Raw genomic sequence first — 19,333 nt, 5'->3', positions numbered from 1 at the left:
GTGTGAGCGTGGCTTTGTCACATCAGTGCAGCTTCCGAAACGCTAGTTCACAGGAGACCTCACTGGGGAAGTTCCTATGCCCTGAGGCAAGGTTTTGACCTTCCTGTAGGAGACACAAAAGGGCAGCATCCTGGCCATTGTCCCACATAGCAGTAGTGGAGATAGTCAGACCAGGTGCCAATACACATCACTCCTGTCGTAGCTGCAGGCCAGCTCACATAGCTGACACTAGACTGATATTAAATTGCTTTGACTGCATAATTGTGTTTTATAGTCGCCACGCCACAAGCAGAAATGGCTTATATATACATATGTTTGTGCCACCAGACAGACTAAGGCATACAATTATAATTTAAATCAGAGGTGCATGAAATAAAAAAGCCACCACTGACCGCAAGGACTTACTTTCCCAGCAGCTGTCAGCGATGCCCAGGTAAGCTTTGAAACTGCTCTGTGCCGCTTCAGAGCTAGAGCTGTAGATGTCATTGGACTGGTTACAGCAAAGACACATATGTGCATTATTAATATTAATTTGCCATGGGCCATTTATGAAAAGGGGGACTAATTATCAGACATCCTGTTCAAAAACAGAATTACCCGCTTAATTTTGTTCATAAAAATCAAAAAAGCTCAGGCCTTGTTGCCGTCTCCATATGCCATTCTGTCACACTCATCGCGCCTACATGGAAGCTGCAGAAAACTCTATCTGCTTTCTATTATTGATACTACCACATGTGGGCATCATGTAGCAAAAAGACAATCTGAAAATGTCGACACGTGCTGCATCATATGTCCACACATAGGGTAGGGATAATGTTGCAGCACCACCCAGGTAGACGCCCTTTTAACTTTGGGAAAAAGAAACTGTAATTCGAGGGGATTGGGTCCTCCGACGTATTCCATATCTTTGACAGTAATCACCACAGCTGCGCTGCTTCGGAACATTTTCTGCGTCCTACGTCGATGCGCCTCCTCCGAGGACCTCCTCCGACGGCCGACGTCACCCGATGTGATAAGTAGGACGCACGACGCCCGTAGCCTCAGTTCCGTTTTTTCCGCAAACGCCTCGACTCTTTGGAGTTTCTCTTGTAATCTTCTCGGTTCTTTGAACCTGTTCGGTTTTGTGAAAAAGCCTGTTCGTGACGATGTCTACTTCGTCTTCAACCCCGCGTCCGGGCTTCAAAAAATGCAGGGACTGTGGGTCCAAGATGTCGGTAATGGACTCGCACGACGCCTGCCTCTGGTGCCTCGGGGAGGCCCACAACACGGACGACTGTGTCGACTGCCAGTCGCTCACGGCCAAGGCCTTGCGGGAGCGCAAGAAGAAGTTGTCGGTAGGTGGGGTGTCTAAGCCCCGGAAGTCGAGGTCTGCGGGGCCTTCGACGGATGAATCGAGAGGCGACTCTCCGCGTCATCATCGGAGGTCCAGTGGGTCTCCTTCCAGGAGTCGGTCTCGCCACTCCTCTGCCTCTTCGAGGCATTCCCGGAAGCGCAGGCATTGGTCGCCTTCCCCGTCCTCTTCCGAGGACTCCGCCCGTCGGCGGGTCGCTTATCCCACCATTCAAGCGACACCGGAGGAATGGGCTTCCTTCGGGAAGAAGATGTTAGAGATTCGCGAATTGCAGGGCACCGGTCCGTCAGCGCCTCCGAGTGGGGTCGGTCGTGATCAGTCGAGAGACACCGCTCGCACGCCTTCGGGCTCGGGTGGTCGGCACAGTTCACGGGAGAGGTCCCACTCGGACAAGGGTAACCGTTCTCGCTATGCCCGTTCCAGGTCCCGGTCCTCGACGCGCTCGAGACCGCGTGATCCTGTGCAGTTTTCAAGGAAGACGTCGACGCCTCTGGCGCCAAGGTCATCGACGGCCTCTCTCTAGGCTCCGCCTCCGAGGGGGTCGTCGATGCTGTTGGCACCTAGGTCGTCGAAGGACACGCTCGGAGCTCTGGCTTCGAGGCCTGTGTCGACGCCGTTGATGCTGGCGGTGCTGCGGCTGACATCGACAGTGATTCACTCGACGTTGACGCCGATTCTCTCGACGCCGGCGCCAATTCGTTTGGCTCCCTCAACGCCTTTCGAGGCGGTGGTGTCGGAGGGGCCCCGTGGCTTGGGGGAAGCCCCTAGAAAGGCTCTGGCTAAGGTCAGGCATAGCTTTGGTCCCCAGGGGCCTTCCTCTCACCGCCTGGAGTACATTTCAGAGGTTGTTGAGGGCTCTGATGAGGGTTTGGTTCCGGATACGGTGCCAGATCAGCTTCTCTCGGGCCATAGTCAATTTGAAGATCTGAGGCAGTCACTGCATGATGCCAGTGGACTGGACACCTCTCCGGAGGTGGAGTTTTGTAGGCCTCAGCCTGGCACTCATGCCGATTCTTCGTACCGGCGCCTTATGTCTCGGGTCACCGAGTACTTGGGATGGTCGGCTCCCCCAGGGGAGTTTGTTCAGGATGATCTTATGGACATCCTCGATCTTGGTCCCCCCACTGACCCGGTACTGCCGTTTCATATGGCTCTGCAGAGAAGGGTGGCGGCGGCGGCTTGGACTGCTCCGGAGAGTCTCCCGGCAGTGGGCAAGTCTTTGTTGCGAAAATACTGTCCAGCCAGTAGCGACCCCTGCTACTTGTCCAGGCACCCAACTCCGGAGAGTTTGGTGGTGCAGGCAGCTACGGCCCCGGCAAAGCAGGCGTCGTATCCTACCATCCCTCCGGATAGGGACGACAAACGTTTTGATGGCTGGGCGAAGAAAGTGTTTTCTTCATGGGGTATGGCGCTTCAGGCGGTCAACTCCGTATGTGCCTTGTCTCGTTTCATACACACTCTGTGGAACTGTGTTGCATTAGCAGCTGAACATATTCCCGAAGGAGACGAACGGGATGGTTTCCTTGCTATGGTCCAGGATGGCAAGGATGCCATGTGTGAGGCCGTTCAGTCGGGTTTGGACATGGCAGATTGTGTCAGCCGATCCATGGCGGCGAGCACCGTAATACGCAGGTTTGCGTGGTTGCGGAAGTCGGGGTTCGCTCCTGATGTACAGTCCCGGCTCCTCAACATGCCCTTTGACGGTGAACATCTTTTTGGCATCAAGGCTGACGAGAGCCTTGAGAGGGTGCAGACCTCCAAAGCTGCAGCGAAGTCGTTGGGCGCTGCAGTTAGACAACCTCCGCCTTTTCGTCCTAGGGAACAACAATGGAGGGGAGGTTCCTTTCGTTATTACTCATCCTTCAGTAAAGCGAGAGGAGCTGTCAGTCAAAGAGGCCACCGTAGGAGTACCAGAGGTGGAAAACAGGGTACTCGAGGTGCCAAAGTCGCTCGGGCAGTTGCCTCTTTGCCCTCAGGCAACACCGCAGCCGCTACCACTCAGTCATGAGGCCATGTCCCATGGTTCGCCGGTTGGGGGAAGGCTGGCGTAGCATCTTGTAGAGTGGTGTGCCATTACTTCAGATGTGTGGGTTCTGGAGATCATAACCCACGGCTACTGTCTTCCCTTTCGGCAGAGGCCTCACGACAATCCACCTGGGAACCTCTCTTTGAAGAGTCCGGATCCGCTCCTTGCGCTGGAAATTCAAGCCCGGCTGGAGAAAGGCACCATAGAACTGGTGCCTGTAGCGGAGAGGAACAAGGGATGGTATTCCCCTTATTTTGTGATTTTGAAGAAAGACTGGGGATTGAGTCCCATCTTGGACTTGCACGGTTTGAACAAACTCCTAGGAAGATGTTAGGCAGAAACCTGTGCAGTTCCCTTTGGGAACACTGCAAAAGATTTATGACTACCGGTGTTAGCAGTAAACCCACTTGGTAGCAGTCCGTACCACCCAGATTTACCTGGTAGCTGTGGCTGAGCAGTCAGACTTCCCTCAAGAAGAGTTAGGCAGTATGCAAAGTATACACAATAGGCACTCAGACACAGTAGCACAAGCAAACACCGACCAGAGCTTTGGTATCAAAGTATATAATTATTTATTTAAAAACACACTATTTGAAACACTCCAGCACTCTTATTGTAAAACACTCTAAACACAGTTACTATTATGATATATACAACCCTTATTCCTTATCAGATAAGTCTTAGTTAACACCACTTATTTCCAGACAGGTGAGCGCTTAACTATAGATGGCACTCCAATAAGTTCATGAAAAAGGGAGGGACAAAGACAGAATATGTGAAGATACACCACTCTAAGATTTAGGAACACTTTTAGCAAGGCAGAAGGGCAAAAGTCACTGGTGAGCCAAAGTCCATAAGCTGGGCCCACTCTTAGAGAGAGCAGAGCACAAAAGCGCCCAAGATCACACAGTTACACTAGGCTTTGAAAGTCTTGCAGAGAGTTCGAAAAGAGTTTAGAGAGGCTCAGAAAAGTTTAGCCAGGGTGTCCCAGGCTAACCCAGGTTCGAAAGCCGGGGGCTAAATCTACCCCGTACAGTCGGTGGCAAGGGAAGCCAGGCGGAACACGGTACCTTAAGTGGGAAGGATCCTCCAGCGGTGACAGTTGTTCCTGGCAGCGGGTGCAAGTCTCGGCGTCGTCCAGGGGAAGAGAAGATCTCGACTTGGAGGAAAGATGAAGGTCGTTGCACTGCCAGGGAAAAACCAGCCACAGAGTTTTCCGGTTAAAGGTATTACCCTTTATTTCGCGGTCGTGGTAAAACATGGTATTCCAGTTACCGGGGTGCTTGGCACAAGCAAGGCGGCCACGAGATGCGTCGGGAAGGCGAAAAGACGGTGAAACTGGTTATCCCCACCAGTCAAAGGAAGAAGGCTCTCCGGCGGGAGATCTCCTCTGTCGTTGGGAAAAGTGGTGAGACGGTCCAGCAGGGCTCCACCAGTGGTGTCATCGTGGCAGGTCGGCTCAGCTTCTCCCTCGTCGGATTCTTAGGTCCTGTGGCGACTTCTGAAGTTCCAGTCCCCAAAGCCCTGCTTTTATGCAGAAAACCCCCATTCACTCAGCCTAGCTGTCACTCAAACATGCTAAGTGGTGAGCCGGCCAGCTCACCACTTGGGCCAATCAGGACGGAGTGCGACTTGAGTTGCCTAGGCAACTCAGTCCAGGGTGCCTAAATCCCCCTCCACCCCTCCTAAGTACCCCAGACAGAGTGGCACCACTTTGGAGGGCTTCTGTGGAGAAGCCCGCCAAAAAAAGTGGAACTAAGGGCTCAACTTGGGTTGGGGTCACAGAAGAGAACACAAACGCCATTTTAGAACCGAGTTTTGGCAAAAAATACCAACCGGAGAATTAATAATAATTAAATAAACCGGCGGTATGTTCGAGGCTATCGTAATTAAATAAATAAAGATAGTTGCCTCGAACAATGGGAAAATCCCATAGAGAAATATTTGCGGTTGAATATAAAAAGTAGTATCCACTGCCACCAGCCAAAACTCGGATCAGGGGGGATGGAGACGTGCCCCCTCGACTAACAGACCCCGGGGAAATCGAATTGCCCCGGCCAGTACGTCCACAATATGATGGTTTGTACTGGTTCTGTTCAGAATTCAAGACTAGTAAAGTCAATGGTGACTTTACATGCCCTGGGAGACAGTAGTCAGTCCCAGGGTATGGAGTCTATACTGGGGGGTCACTATGACACCCCTGTGTTACTGCAGTGAGGGTGCTGTGTAACACACATCACAAAAACACATGAAGCCCTATGGAGTAAAAGACCCCATAGCCCATTAAACACATCTAGAGTCAAAGGAATACACTCAAATCATGTCCAAGAGTGAGGGTAAAAGAGTCTCACTCTTGGCAGGAGAAAAAAATAAACCCCAAAAATCCAGCAAAGCTGCTGGGGGACTCACTAGGTTTGGAAATTCAGCCTAAACAGAGAATTCTCCCTAACATAAGGACAAGTTCAAGATGGTCACTCTCTCTCAAGTCCTCCAGGCCCTTCAACTCCAGGACTGGTTGTTGTCTCTCGACCTCAAGGACGCTTACTTCCATGTGCCAATCCATCCCAAGCACAAGAAGTACCTGAGGTTTGCGGTTGGCGACTCGCAACTTTCAGTTTCGGGTCCTGCCGTTCGGATTGACCTCCGCCCCAAGGGTTTTCACCAAGCTCATGGTGGTAGTTGCAGCGCATCTCAGGAAAGGGGGGATTCACGTCTACCCCTACCTGGACGATTGGTTGATCAGGGGGAGCTCTCCCAAACAAGTCCTGGATCATCTGTCCGTCACCTGCCACTCCCTTCACAAGCTGGGCTTCTCCCTCAATTTAAAGAAGTCCCATTTGACGCCAACACAGCGCCTCCAGTACATCGGAGCAGTGCTCGACACATCCCTGGGGCTGTGTTTTCCTTCCCAGGTGAGGGCTCTTCACATTCAGCAGATGGTGCACAAGTTTCAGCTTGCCCAGACGCTCCCGGCGTTCGAGTTCTTGAGGTTGCTCGGCCTCATGGCATCCTGCATTCTTCTGGTGCCAGAGGCCAGGTTGAGGATGAGATCTTTGCAGTGGGCACTCAAGATGCAGTGGTCGCAATCTTCCGGCAGGATGTCGGACCCTGTTCAGGTGCCGCCCTCGGTCGGCCAGGACCTTCTGTGGTGGGCCGTCGAAGGCAATCTGATGAAGGGGGCTCCGTTTTGGCTTCCCTGGCCGGAGGTGACGATCGTGACGGACTCATCCCTCAGGGGATGGGGAGCTCATGCCAACGAGTTGACAGTCAGCGGTCGTTGGTCTCCGTCGGAGTCCAGACTCCATATCATTCTGTTGGAGCTGAGGGCCGTCAGGCTAGCCCTGAAGGCTTTTCTGCTGACTGCGAGGAAAGAGTGTTCTGATCCTGACGGACAACACGGTGGCCATGCACTACCCCAACAAAAGGGGGGGGCAGGGTCACTTCCTCTGTGCAGGGAGGCGATGCAGCTCGAGTTCTGGGCCATCCATCAGGAAGTTTCGATCTCAGCTGTTCATCTGGCCGGAGACGACAACGGGACGACGGACGCTCTGAGCAGGCAGAGCACGATCTCTCACGAGTGGGAGCTGGCTCAGGAGATTCTCCTGGAGATCTTTGCCCTTTGGGGGACCCCTCAAGTGGATCTCTTCGCCTCCAGTGTCAACCGGAAGTGCGAAAGGTTCTGCTTGCGGGAATTTCCTCCAAAAGGAGCCTTAGGAGACGCGTTCATGGTGGAGTGGTCATTCCCACTGCTGTACGAGTTTCCTCCAGTGCCCGTCATCCCGCAAGTACTGCAGAGGTTACAGAGGTTCGGTTCCCGGATGATCCTCATTGCTCCGGCGTGGGCCCGGAGGACGTGGTACCCAGACTTTCTCGACTTGTCCATCTGCCCTCCATGTCATCTTCCCTACAGAGACGATCTGCTCTCACGGGAGGGGGGTCAGGTTCTCCATCCAGAGGTCAGATCCCTCAGCCTTCACGCTTGGCTTCTGAAAGGTTGAGGTATAAGGATTGGGACCTCCCTAAAGACATGTTGGAGGTGTTGCTCTTGGCCAGACGGCCGGCAACAAAGTCTCTGTACCGTTGCCGTTTGACGTAAATTCTGCGACTGGTGCAGAGTTAAGAATGTGGATCCTTTTGAATGCGACATTCCCATGGTTCTGTCTTTTTTGCTTTCTTTGTCCCACAGGGGCTTGCAAGTGGGTACCATTAAAGGTTACCTGGCGGCGCTGTCCATATTTAAGTGCTCGTCTGAAGAATGTTCCTATTTTAAGATTCCTTTAATTTCTCCTTTTTTGAAAGGGCTCACTAATGTGTTCACTCCGTCACCTTTTCTGGTGCCCGGTTGGGATTTGAATCTTGTTCTTAAGTTTCTTATGGTGCTCCGTTTGAGCCTTTGCATTCTTGCCCTATGAGACTGTTAGCTCTTAAAACTGTGTTTTTGGTTGCAGTTACTTCCGCTCGCAGAGTGAGTGAGTTACAGGCACTTTCAGTTAAGCCACCCTTCACTGTGTTTCATAAGGACAGGGTTGTCCTTCGAGTTCGTCCTTCCTTTCTTCCGAAGGTGGTTTCGGAATTTCATTTGGGCCAGAAGGTTGTTCTTCCGGCATTCTATCCTCCTCCGCATCCTGGTAAGGAAGGGGAGAGGCTCCATAGGCTTGATCCTAGCGGAGCGTTGCGCTTTTATATTTCACGCATGTCCCGGGTCAGAGTGGACGATCAACTCTTCATTGGTTACGCTGGAAAGCGTTTGGGACAAGCTGTGACGAAACAGACTTTGTCTCATTGGATTATTTTGGCTATCTCTGAGTGTTACCGCTTGGCGGGTAAGGACCCACCGGCTGACTTGCGGGCCCATTCTACCAGGGGTATGGCTGCATCTACTGCCCTACAGAGGGGTGGTCCTATTCGTAGCATCTGTGATGCAGCCACCTGGGCTTCTGTACATAACTTTTGTACGTCACTACTCCCTCGATGCCATCCGAGAACAGGATCTGGCCTTTGGCAAGGCAGTCCTTTATTCTGCAATTTGATTGGGCATGCTAAATTTGTGTTCTAAATTATTGTCCCACCTCCTTGCTTTGGTACTGCTTTGGGAGTCTGTCAAAGATATGGAATACGTCGGAGGACCCAATCCCCTCGAAGAACAAGTTACTCTCTTACCTGGTAACGTTCTTTCGATAGGATGGTCCGACGACGTATTCCATATCTCTCCCTCCCTTCCCTCCCCGCTGCAGAATTTCTTATGCAATTGCAGCTTACGTTTCCGCAAGGCCTTGTTTGTCTGACTGGCAGAAAACTGGTGGGACACGTTCTGGGGGGAAAAACTAGAACTGAGGCTATGGCCGTCGTGCGTCCTACTTATCACATCGGGAGACGTCGGCCGTCGGAGGAGGTCCTCGGGGGCGGCGCATCGACGTAGGACGCAGACGCCAAAAAATTTCCGAAGCAGCACAGCTGTGGTGATTACTGTCAAAGATATGGAATATGTAGTCGGACCATCCCATCGAAAGAACGTTACCAGGTAAGAGAGTAACTTGTTCTATTCTTGCACCAACCACTAGCCGGTGGCCTAGGCAAAACATGTGATTATAAACAGCTGCAAGCCTTAGAAAGATTCTTACTGGTAAGTAACTCATGCCATATGTATGACAAACAACTGTGTGTATTAAGTCTGATTTATGCTTCGGTATGGAGTAATTTAGTGTCCTTAGGCTTTCACAACCTTTATTTTACTTGCCATACACAAGCACTGCTATAATTTTTTTTTTCACAGACTTGCAGGAGTCTCTGCCCACCCCTTATGTATAAGTTGTACCCATCTTTATGTAGCTAGCTAGCCAATGTGTCTTTGATTACAATGTTAAACAATGGAATGAGATTTATATAATGTTAGGTTTTGTTAAATCAGCTTGGATCTCTCACAGAGCTCTGGGAGGAAAATTGGTAACAAAATAACCAATCAAGTAGTCCATTTGTTTTAATTTGGAAACGTAAAGGATATAAGTATTTTTCTAAATTTCCGGTGGGCACTTGTACCTCTGCTGTGAGACAGTGAGCCTACACAGAGTAAACTTTTCACTTGATTCTAGGCCGGTTGACCTTGCTTCTTAGATTTAGTGGGAACATTTCAGAAAATGTGCAGGGAAATTATGTATATGCCTTAGTCTTAGGGGGACAACTACACATCAAGATAGTTCTCCATTAAAGAATGTAGAACAGGTGCATAGAATGATGGGTTTTGGTGCAGTGACTCTGCGTTTAAGAATTGGATGTAGGCTCTCATGACTCTAAACACGTATGTACCTCTTTAAAGTGTCACTTATAGATAGGACTATCACATCACATCACGTCTTAGGGTTGTCAGTTTAACACCAACCCAGCGAAGGAAGATGTTGCATTGTTGACCAATCGTCCACCTATGTGTCTGCATATGTCCTAGTCCCTGTAATTTAGCATGATTTGTTTGACCTAGTTTGGTTAACATGCTGAATAGCTTTAGATTGTTATTCTATGTATCTTTCATTATAACTGTCATGACTGTAATGCTTTTTCTTTACCTCTACTATTATTGTTTACCCATATAGCTGAAATCTGAATCTATCCAGTCTTCTCAGTTCCAAAGTAAGCTCAACGAAGTAATCCGTACAATAACTCAGGTGAGTCTCCATTGTGACTCATACCTTTACTCCCTCAGGTCTGGAACATTGAAATGTATGCACATTGAATATACTCAAGACTTCAAATTAACATTTTGCCTAAGGTTTAAGTGCCAAAAATAAAATTCAGTAACAAAAGTGATATCCTTTTATATATTATTAAACACACTTGGTATTGCTATTGTCTTTAATTGCATTCTACGCAGCTGAAATTTGGAGATGGTGACCCACTTTGTCAGTAATCAGTTTCCTCTTCCCAGTCTTCATCCCCCTCCAAAGTATTTATCAAATCCTTGCATTGAACTCCCAAAAGCAGATATCGTTGAACACTTTGCCCCCTCTTACCCAGTTATAACTCACCCTGAAATGCCAGGGAGGGCCTCTCTTTCCTGGTTTCCTGCTTCAGCTTTGAATGGGTCTTGCCCAATTAGCTTTAGTGAGAGGTCACTAACCCATCCCAAATCAGGAGGAAGCACCCTCTTCCAATGCCATTGGGTTGTTGTCATTTCTGTACCCTTCATCTTTGCAAATTAGCTTGATTCCCTTGTCCAGTTTACCAGCTGGCTCTGTCTATCCCTCAGAGACCACCTACCACCAAACTTGCTCAAAGTGTCCCACAATTTCTTTGTTTCCATCGTCAATTTTACTGCTACTGCTCTGAAAAAGGTAATTGTAAGGGTGCAGAAGTACGAATCTGACACAATAGTGGCATGGTGATTGGCAAATCATTTTATTCAGGCAAAAATAAAGAGGAAACCTAACCTTCCCCAACTCTGAGATGGGTTTCCCTGCCTCTAATAAAGAACTAATGAGTCAGTCAGAATGTCCGAGGAAAATAGAGTCCAACCCCATGTCAAAATACCTACTTCTATCCCTCACACTTATAACTAATAAGAAAAGAGGTAGTGGGTCTTCTTGGTCCAGAAAGGCTCCCCTCTTCTGGACAATGAGCCACAATTCCAATTGTAGGGGGAATTTTGCCTGTGAGAATGACTCCCTTCTCCAGGTCTCAGTTCTTTTCTGAGGAAACAAACAAAGTTGCAGCTTGTAGCATCTTAAGCGTTCATTTCCAATGCAAAAGAAAAAGTCCCAACTTAAACATTATTCCTTCTTGAACATTGTTGTACTTCACTATTGGGTTCCTGGAGAATGCCTTCCTATTCCAGGTATATGGTTCTCAATTTCCACACAGAGCCCGGGGAATGAATCCCTTCCGCAGCCTTCTTTTGATTGGTTTCATGATACCCAATCTTCTGGGAAGACTGCAGGAGGTATTGTCTCCTTCTCCTAAGGACTCCTTGCTTTCCACAAGGGCTGGTCGGAAGAACTTCCTTTCCCCCAAGCCCTTCTCAGACTTTCACAGTTCATACAAAATCTTCAGGAAGGAATACGTCCCTTCCCCGGGTTTGCTTTGCGCTTCAAAAGGTTCTTATTTCAGATGAGTTCCCAATTTTATGGGTGCGGGTCCCAGACCTGTGTGTTCCTCCTGACTGGGTGCAGCAGTCCTGGTACACTATCCTGCCAGGTACTGTGACGATGAAAATGACTGGGGTTGATCTTCATAAGAAGATGCGGGTCCCATATCGGCGGGATCCTTCCCTTTTGGTGATGCAAACTTGCTTCATTATCCTGTCAGGTACTGTGACTATGAAGCTGACTTGGGTTACTCTTCATAGTAGGATGCAGGTCCCAGACCCATGGGATTCCCTCCCCTTGGTTTTGCAGTTCCTTGTCGATAGGGGTCTTAGCTTGTACCCCAGGGGCTTCCCTTAGACCCAAATATCGTTGCTCCAGCGTCTGCCAGTGCCTTCTGGTACCACTTCCATCTGCCCCGGTAGTCCTTGTACATTTAGGGTCTCTACCGTCTTGGTCAAGTCAGTCTCAGGGTTCTCTGCCCTCTGATTCAGGCTTCTCTAGGCTTCTCTGCTTTTCCCGCATGCTGCAGCATCTCCTCTGCACTCGCAGGTTCTCAGCGGGTCTACCTTCCTGCAACTGCACGGCCCTTCTGCTTGGCTGGACAGGACATCCACTGCTCTGCTTCGCTGGATGATCCTTCCACTTGGGACAAGGTAAGAGCCTCTCCGCCGGCTTAGTAAGCTCTCCTACAACTGCTTGAGCCCTGTGCTGAGCCGAGTGCCTCCCATGCTCGTGGTTCCTCCAGGGAGGGCCTCTCTCTCCTGGTTTTCTGCTTCAGCTTTGAATGGGTCTTGCCCAATTAGCTTCCGGGAACAACTGGACTGTTCATTCAGGTTCTCATAAGTGCTCTCTATGCTTACACACTGCTTCTTCATCCCAGTACGGATCTTTACGTCGTCCTGTAAGTCAAATGGTATCTTCCTCATCTCAGTACTTAAGGGATACATGCTCTTTGAGGAGTCTGCACTCTACCTCGTCCCAGTACTTGCTGTATTGGTGGCATGACAGAAAAGAAACCTCTAGGAATACTAGGGAAAGGGTTAATGTGTTAGGGTTAGGTGGGCTGTGGGAATACCATCTTCTCCCCAGGTCGTCACTAATCCCATAGGGGGCTTCCCTACCCATGAGATACACCCACTGAGTACCACCCCCAGACGAACTGTCTAGTAGCGACCTCACCTCCCTGGCCTAACGGGAAGGGGCTCCCGCTAGGGGAGAAGTGACGACATCCAGGGATTCCTCACAGAATGCAGGAAATTGTACTAAATGGTGAAAAAACGTGTTACAGAAGCAAAAATATCAGCCCAGATGGAGAGAAAGAAATTGTCAGTTTGCATCATCAGGAAAACAATCACTTGCAAAAATAAATTACTTCATTCCAGCTTCCTCACTTTGAAGCACCCACATGCATGCCTTTTTCCTGCATGACCAACAACCGGAGTTCGGTGCTCAATATTGTACTGAAAGGTTATGCTCATAGGTTGTACAGTTTGCCTTCAAACATTAAGCAGTCCTGGATGTACAAGCCTGTCTCTGTACCGTCTGGTCCTTGAGGTCAATGGATTGGGAGTAAAAAATAAATAGAAGAAAAACAGTGCACTGATTTCACCCGGGTAAAGTTATTTGCCTGTGCACCTTTCTAGTACTAAAGTGCACTCATCAGTTTAGGATAATTCCATGCTTGAAAATTGTGCAGAAGGGATTTGATTAATCAGTTCAAGCTGGACCTCCCCCTTTTGTGCTGGGACCAAGCATGGCTTAGATTTTGGTGTTTACCATTCGGTAATAATCGGAGAGGCTGAACAACTGTTTTGGAGGGTTGTCCAGAGAAAACCAGTGCTTGTGATTAATTCAAAACCTTGTTTCTCCAGCATGGGGTCTGGCATGGATTCACATGCTCATGAATATTCCCCGTCGTCAGGCTGGGAATCCTTGGTAAAGAAAAAACCAGTATCAGTTTCGTTTCTGATCTGTCTTTCGTAGTAATAACCAATCACTGGTCTCTGCGTCATACTGACCACAGCCAATGACTGCCCTCTACCTAAGCACTGCCTCTGGCAGCCATCTTCAGATTTTTACCGCACGTTCATGTGTTGGGATCCTCGTGCTATTGCTCTCGAGCGTTAGTGCTATTTTTTCACGTTTTTTCTCAAAAACTTTGTTTTTTTCGGTCAAAAGAGCCTCAAGCTCCACCGACTCTCCATCCGATCAACGGGGACCCGTGTCGGATTCGTCTGCGCCCCTCAAGGGTGAAGATTTCGTCGAGCTACGCTTTTGGAGGACTCCAGAAGCTTCTCAGGCCCGGACATGGCCCAGGAGAAGGGAAGCTCGACGCCCGGAAAGCTGTTCAGGATCTGCCCTGGATGCCAGCTGCAGAACATCTTTAAGGAGGACGAACACTCCTTTTGTCTCTACTGCTTACATGAGGACAAGACGCACGTGGAGAAGGACTGTGCGTTTTGCGGCAATATGTCGGAGCGGACCATGAAGGACCGCCATCAACGTCTCGCCAACTGGCTGGAAGGGAAGAGCCCGTCAGGCGAGAAGAAGAGGAAGAAATCCGAGCGGTCTTCTAAGACCTTTGAGGACGCCCCGGCGACGGGGGTCCAACACAAGGCCAAGCACCGCGAGTCCGCTGGCACCGGGAGCGCCGAACGGTCGGGCTCTATGGGTGCCAGGCAGGGCGCACCCTCCCCGGCACCTTCAGCCACGAGCCAATGCTCTGGGTCGGGTAAGAGGAAGGGCGAGCACCCGGTGAAGCTCCTGGAGAGGCCCCGGTCGAGCTCGAAGGCCCCATCGGAGGGGGAGCGAGGCAGTGTCCCCCCCCCCCCCTCAAGGATAAGGCGGTGAGCGCACCTAAGGTGGTGAAGGCCTTAATCCATCCAGCCAAGCCCTCTATCGAAACTGTCGCGGCGGCCCTGGCTCAGCCTGTGGAGGCTACACCAGTGGTGGCGACCTCGGGGCTCAGAGTCTCCCTGCCACCTCGGAGGGAGTCCTCTTTTGTGCCCATCGATAGGACCCCCGTGAAATCCCCGGCGGGGAAGAAAAAGGGGGGGCAGGGCGTCGTCGTAGATTCGGCTTCAACCTCGGAGGAAGAGCTGATCGAGGTCTTAAGCCACGGCCTTGGCGTGGAAGAAGACCGGCCCGTCGGGATGGATCCCGATGCAGGTGATGACGACATCGTCGAGGGTGCCGACGGGGCCCCTGATCGCCCGTCGGATTCCCATCTGCCAGCGCCGCAAGACAACTCGGCGGCCATTTTGTTGGCTATACAGTCCTTATTCTCAGAGATAAGGACGAGACTACCGTTGCCGACGGAGGAACCTCTCCCGTCGGGGGATTCTGAACCGGGACCTTCTGGTGTTCCCCCGCCCAAGAAAAGAAGGATTCACCCTCCACCTCCTTTTCAGCCGTCGCGCCCCGTCCAGCCCTCCTCCCCGTCCACCCGAGGGGATGATACGGGGACTGACACGGCAGCGACGGGTACGGACGACGAGGTATACGACGAGGATCTACCGTCGTCACCTCCCACCAGGGCTTCTCCGCCCGACGAGATTGGATCGTTCCACTCCATGATCGCCAGGGCATCCGAGCTTTTCCAACTCTGCCCTGAGGAGAAGAAAAAGGAAGGATTCCTTTATCAACGGCGCGAGGCCAAGAGGAAGACGGTCCTCGCGGTGCCTCTACTGGACGACATTTGGGATGAGGGCCTCGCCCTCCTCAAGAACCCTTCCACGACGCCAGCTAGAAGAGACCGGTACGAGAAGAAGTACCGGGTCCCGGACGCGGCCCCCCTGTGCCTCCGGGCGCAGCCTACCCCGGACTCCGTCGTCTCCGCGGCGGCCAGGAAGAAAGCGGGGGGGGGGTGCGGCCTCCACATCGACTTCCTCACCGGACGGCGAGGGAAGGAAATTGGACGCTATGGGACGCAGGGTCATCTCGTCTGCAGCGACGACGATTAAAGCGGCCAACGCCTTGGCTATCGTGGCCCGCTACGACAGGGAGCTATGGTACAAACTGGCTCCCCTGCTGGACTTCCTACCGGACGACAAGAGGGCGGATGCCCTGGAGATCCTACAGGAAGGTGAGGTGGCGTCGGACCACGCCATCACTACTGCGACGGACATCGCCGACACTGGGTTTCGCCAGTTGGGCAACGGCGTGTGCGTTAGGCGTCGTGGATGGCTCAAGGCTACGGACTTCCGTCAAGACGTACAGACCAGAGTCCTGGACATGCCGTTCGATGGGAACAACCTGTTTGGGAAAACAGTGGACGATTCCCTTCAGGCCATTAAAGCGGACACTGAGACGGCCCGGGCCCTTGGGGTTCTGCAGCAACGACGGACGCCCTTTCGGAGCAGCGGAGGCAAGGGCGCCTCCAAAGGTTCCGACGGCGGTTTCTCCACCTACCGTCAAGCGGCCCGCTCGTCGTCTCAGGAGGCCTACAGAGGATGAGGCAAGTCTGGCGGACCCCGCCGTCGTCGCCAAGGAGGTCAAGGCGGCAAAGCCTCGTCGAAACAGGATTGAACCGGCCGTGGGGTCGGGCCCCCACCGAAGCACCCCGGTGGGAGGCCGGCTGGCGAGCTTCGTCAGCGTGTGGGAGTCCATCTCCACCGACCGTTGGGTGCTGGACGCCTTAGCCCGGGGCCACGCGCTCGAGTTTCAAAGAAGGTGCCCGCGCGTCCCCCCCGTGGCCAGGAAAGAGCTTCACGTCCCTCAGCTTCTCCTGGAGGTAAAGGCGATGCTCAGGAAGGGCGCCATCGAACTCGTCCCAAAGAGGCTTCGGGGCTGCGGAGTTTACTCAAGATACTTCCTCGTGAAGAAGAAGACGGGAGGATGGCGCCCCATCCTAGACCTGCGACGTCTGAACAAGTTCATCAAGGCGCAGAAGTTCCGGATGGTCACCCTCCAGCACGTCCTGGGTCAGCTGGAGGAAGGAGACTTCCTGTCGTCGTTGGATTTGGAGGATGCCTACTTCCATATTCCTATCCTAAAGGGGCACCGAAAATTCCTCAGGTTTGTGGTCCAAGGGCGTCACTACCAGTTCAAAGCCCTCCCCTTCGGACTACGGTCGGCACCCAGGGTATTCACCAAGTGCCTTGCACCGGTGGCGGCGCAGCTGCGCCGCGAGGGGATCCACGTCTACCCCTACCTGGACGACTGGCTCATCCGAGCCAAGACGAGGGAGCTCGCCGTGGAGCACACGGCAAGGACCGTCCAACTTCTCACGGACCTGGGATTCTCCGTGAACTACGCCAAGTCCCACTTGGTACCCGCGCAAAACGCACTGTTTCTGGGAGCGAAGCTCGACACAGTGTCCCTTCTGGCCTCCCCGTCGGAGGAAAGGACCAGGTCCATCCTGGGCAAGGTACAGCGGATGTTGGTTTCCGACGCGGCCAAGGTGAGGTCCATCAAGTCCCTCCTCGGATTGATGTCTTCTTGCATCTACCTCATTCCCATGTGCAGGCTCCGGATGCGCCCGTTGCAGGAGTTCCTGGACGCGCGCTGGATCCAAACGACGGGTGGCTTCGAGGAGAGGATCACACTCGACGAGAGTTTCCGCCGAGCGGTCCGGTGGTGGGGCACCCGCGCGCATCTGACGGCGGGCATGGACTTCCAGACCCCAGACCACCAGGAGACAGTGACCACGGATGCCTCCCTGGAAGGGTGGGGAGCGCACACCGAAAATCTGCACGCGAGAGGCCTTTGGCTCCCGACGGAGAAGTCCCTCCATATCAACGTCCTGGAGCTCCGTGCAGTGTTCTGGGCCCTCAGGTCCTTCCTTCCGTCCCTCAAGGGCAAGGTGGTGAGGATCTTCACCGACAACACCACCACCATGTTTTACATCAGGAAACAGGGCGGAACCAGGTCCCCAGCACTGTCCAAGGAGGCGCAGGACCTGTGGCATTGCCCCGTCGCCCAAAGGATGTTTCTGGTGCCGTTTCATCTGGCAGGGATAAAAAACACCATCGCCGACTCACTCAGCAGGGAGCTGCGCTCGTGCCACGAGTGGGAACTACGGCAGGATCTAGTGGATCGCCTCTTCCGACGGTGGGGCACACCCCAGATCGACCTGTTCGCGACGGCGACGAACTCCAAGTGCCGGAGGTTCGCCAGCAGGTTTCCCCAGGCGAGGAGCATGGGCGATGCTTTCTCGTTCCCCTGGGAGGGCCTGTTCCTCTACGCGTTCCCTCCTTTGCCACTGCTAATCCGGCGCGTCAACCAGCTCAAGAGGTCACGGTGCAGGATGATCCTCGTCGCACCTGCGTGGCCGAGGCAGATATGGTTCCCGGACCTTCTGGACTTGTCAGCGTCCCCGCCAATCAAGCTGCCGGTGGACGCGGATCTACTCTCCAGGGAAGGAGGCGCCATCCTCCACCACGACTAGAAATCGCTGAACTTGCAGGCCTGGCTCCTGCAGCGCTAGAGTTTGGAGGATACGACATACCGGCCGACTGCAGAGAGGTTCTTGCAAAGGCCAGGGCGTCCTCGACTCTTAAATGCTACGGACACAAATGGAAGAGGTTCTCTGTCTGGTGCCACGCACAGAAGATTAACCCTCTACGGATTACGGCTCCCCAGGTACTGCCGTACCTGCTGACGCTGGCCAAAGCTGGACTGGCACACGCGTCCATCAAGATTCATCTTGCTGCGATCTCCCGATACACCAGAACCACGGGGCGGACGTCCTTGTTGTCTCATCGTCTGGTGAAAGAGTTCATGAAGGGACTGTTCAGATCGTTCCCGCCGGTGAAGGCTCCGGCCCCGGCGTGGGAGCTCAACGTGGTGCTGACCAAGCTCATGGGACCTCCGTTCGAGCCTCTGCACTCAGCCCCGTTGAAGTTTCTGTCGTGGAAAACAGCGTTTCTTGTGGCCATCACCTCCGCACGACGGGTGGGAGAGATCCAGGCCCTTTCCTGCAAGGCCCCATACTTGACTTTTCACGACACGAGGGTAATGCTCAGGACGCACCCCTCCTTCATGCCCAAGGTACCGTCGGACTTCCATCTCAACGAACCCTTGGTGTTGCCTGTGTTCTTCCCGTCGCCTTCGTCGCCGGCTGAGAGGACTTTGCACTCGCTGGATGTGGCTAGAGCGCTGAAGTTCTACGTGGACCGCACGAAGTGTTTTCGGAAGAAGTCACAACTCTTTGTGAACTTTGGACCTGTCAATCAGGGGAAGGCTCTCTCGAAGGCTTCCATTTCCAGATGGCTCTCCGGCTGTATCATGTACTGTCATCGGTTGGCAAACCGACCGCTGCCTGGCCGTCCGAGAGCCCATTCCACCAGAGCGATCGCAGCTACCACAGCGTTCCTTTCTGGTGTGCCCCTGCTGGACATATGTAGGGCTGCTACGTGGAGGTCGATGCACACCTTCACGAAATTCTACTGCGTCGAACGGGATTCCAGGGAGGAGTCCAGGGTCGGCCAAGCAGTGCTGCGCAACCTGTTCGCCTGAGGTGAGCCTGGTGAGGAGGTAAGATGCTTAATGTTGAGTTTGATGTAATGCTTAATGTTGAGCCTTTGCCACCTCCCGTGGTTGTGCATGTGTGTACTGCTATGTATTCTTTATTCATGAGCATGTGAATCCATGCCAGACCCCATGTTGGAGAAGGAACAAGTTACTTACCTGTAACGGTTGTTCTCCAGCATGGGTCTGGCATGGATTCACATGCGAACCCTCCCGCCTACCCCCAAATCTGAAGATGGCTGCCAGAGGCGGTGCTTAGGTAGAGGGCAGTCATTGGCTGTGGTCAGTATGACGCAGAGACCAGTGATTGGTTATTACTACGAAAGACAGATCAGAAACGAAATTGATACTGGTTTTTTCTTTACCGAGGATTCCCAGCCTGACGACGGGGAATATTCATGAGCATGTGAATCC

The 19,333-nt window shown here is 52.5% G+C and overlaps 1 protein-coding gene across 2 annotated transcripts in view; it reads left to right on the top strand.

Annotated features, from left to right (window-relative positions):
* Positions 1–19,333, top strand: part of FOCAD (focadhesin) — a 2,926,805-nt gene that overhangs the window by 2,263,170 nt on the left and 644,302 nt on the right. For both annotated transcript variants that reach the window (XR_011282193.1, XM_069630760.1), the window contains exon 33: positions 9,962–10,033. Coding sequence is in view for 1 of the 2 variants with exons in the window: in XM_069630760.1 (XP_069486861.1) it covers positions 9,962–10,033 (72 nt within the window). In the remaining variant the exon portion in view is untranslated. The remainder of the gene's footprint in view (positions 1–9,961; positions 10,034–19,333) is intronic.

Source organism: Ambystoma mexicanum, chromosome 6q, assembly GCF_040938575.1.
Source record: "Ambystoma mexicanum isolate Mex_15411 chromosome 6q, UKY_AmexF1_1, whole genome shotgun sequence".
In the NCBI taxonomy this organism is placed as follows: domain Eukaryota; kingdom Metazoa; phylum Chordata; class Amphibia; order Caudata; family Ambystomatidae; genus Ambystoma; species Ambystoma mexicanum.
Note: the sequence above shows the minus strand (reverse complement) of the source record. Positions and strands in the feature narration are given on the sequence as shown.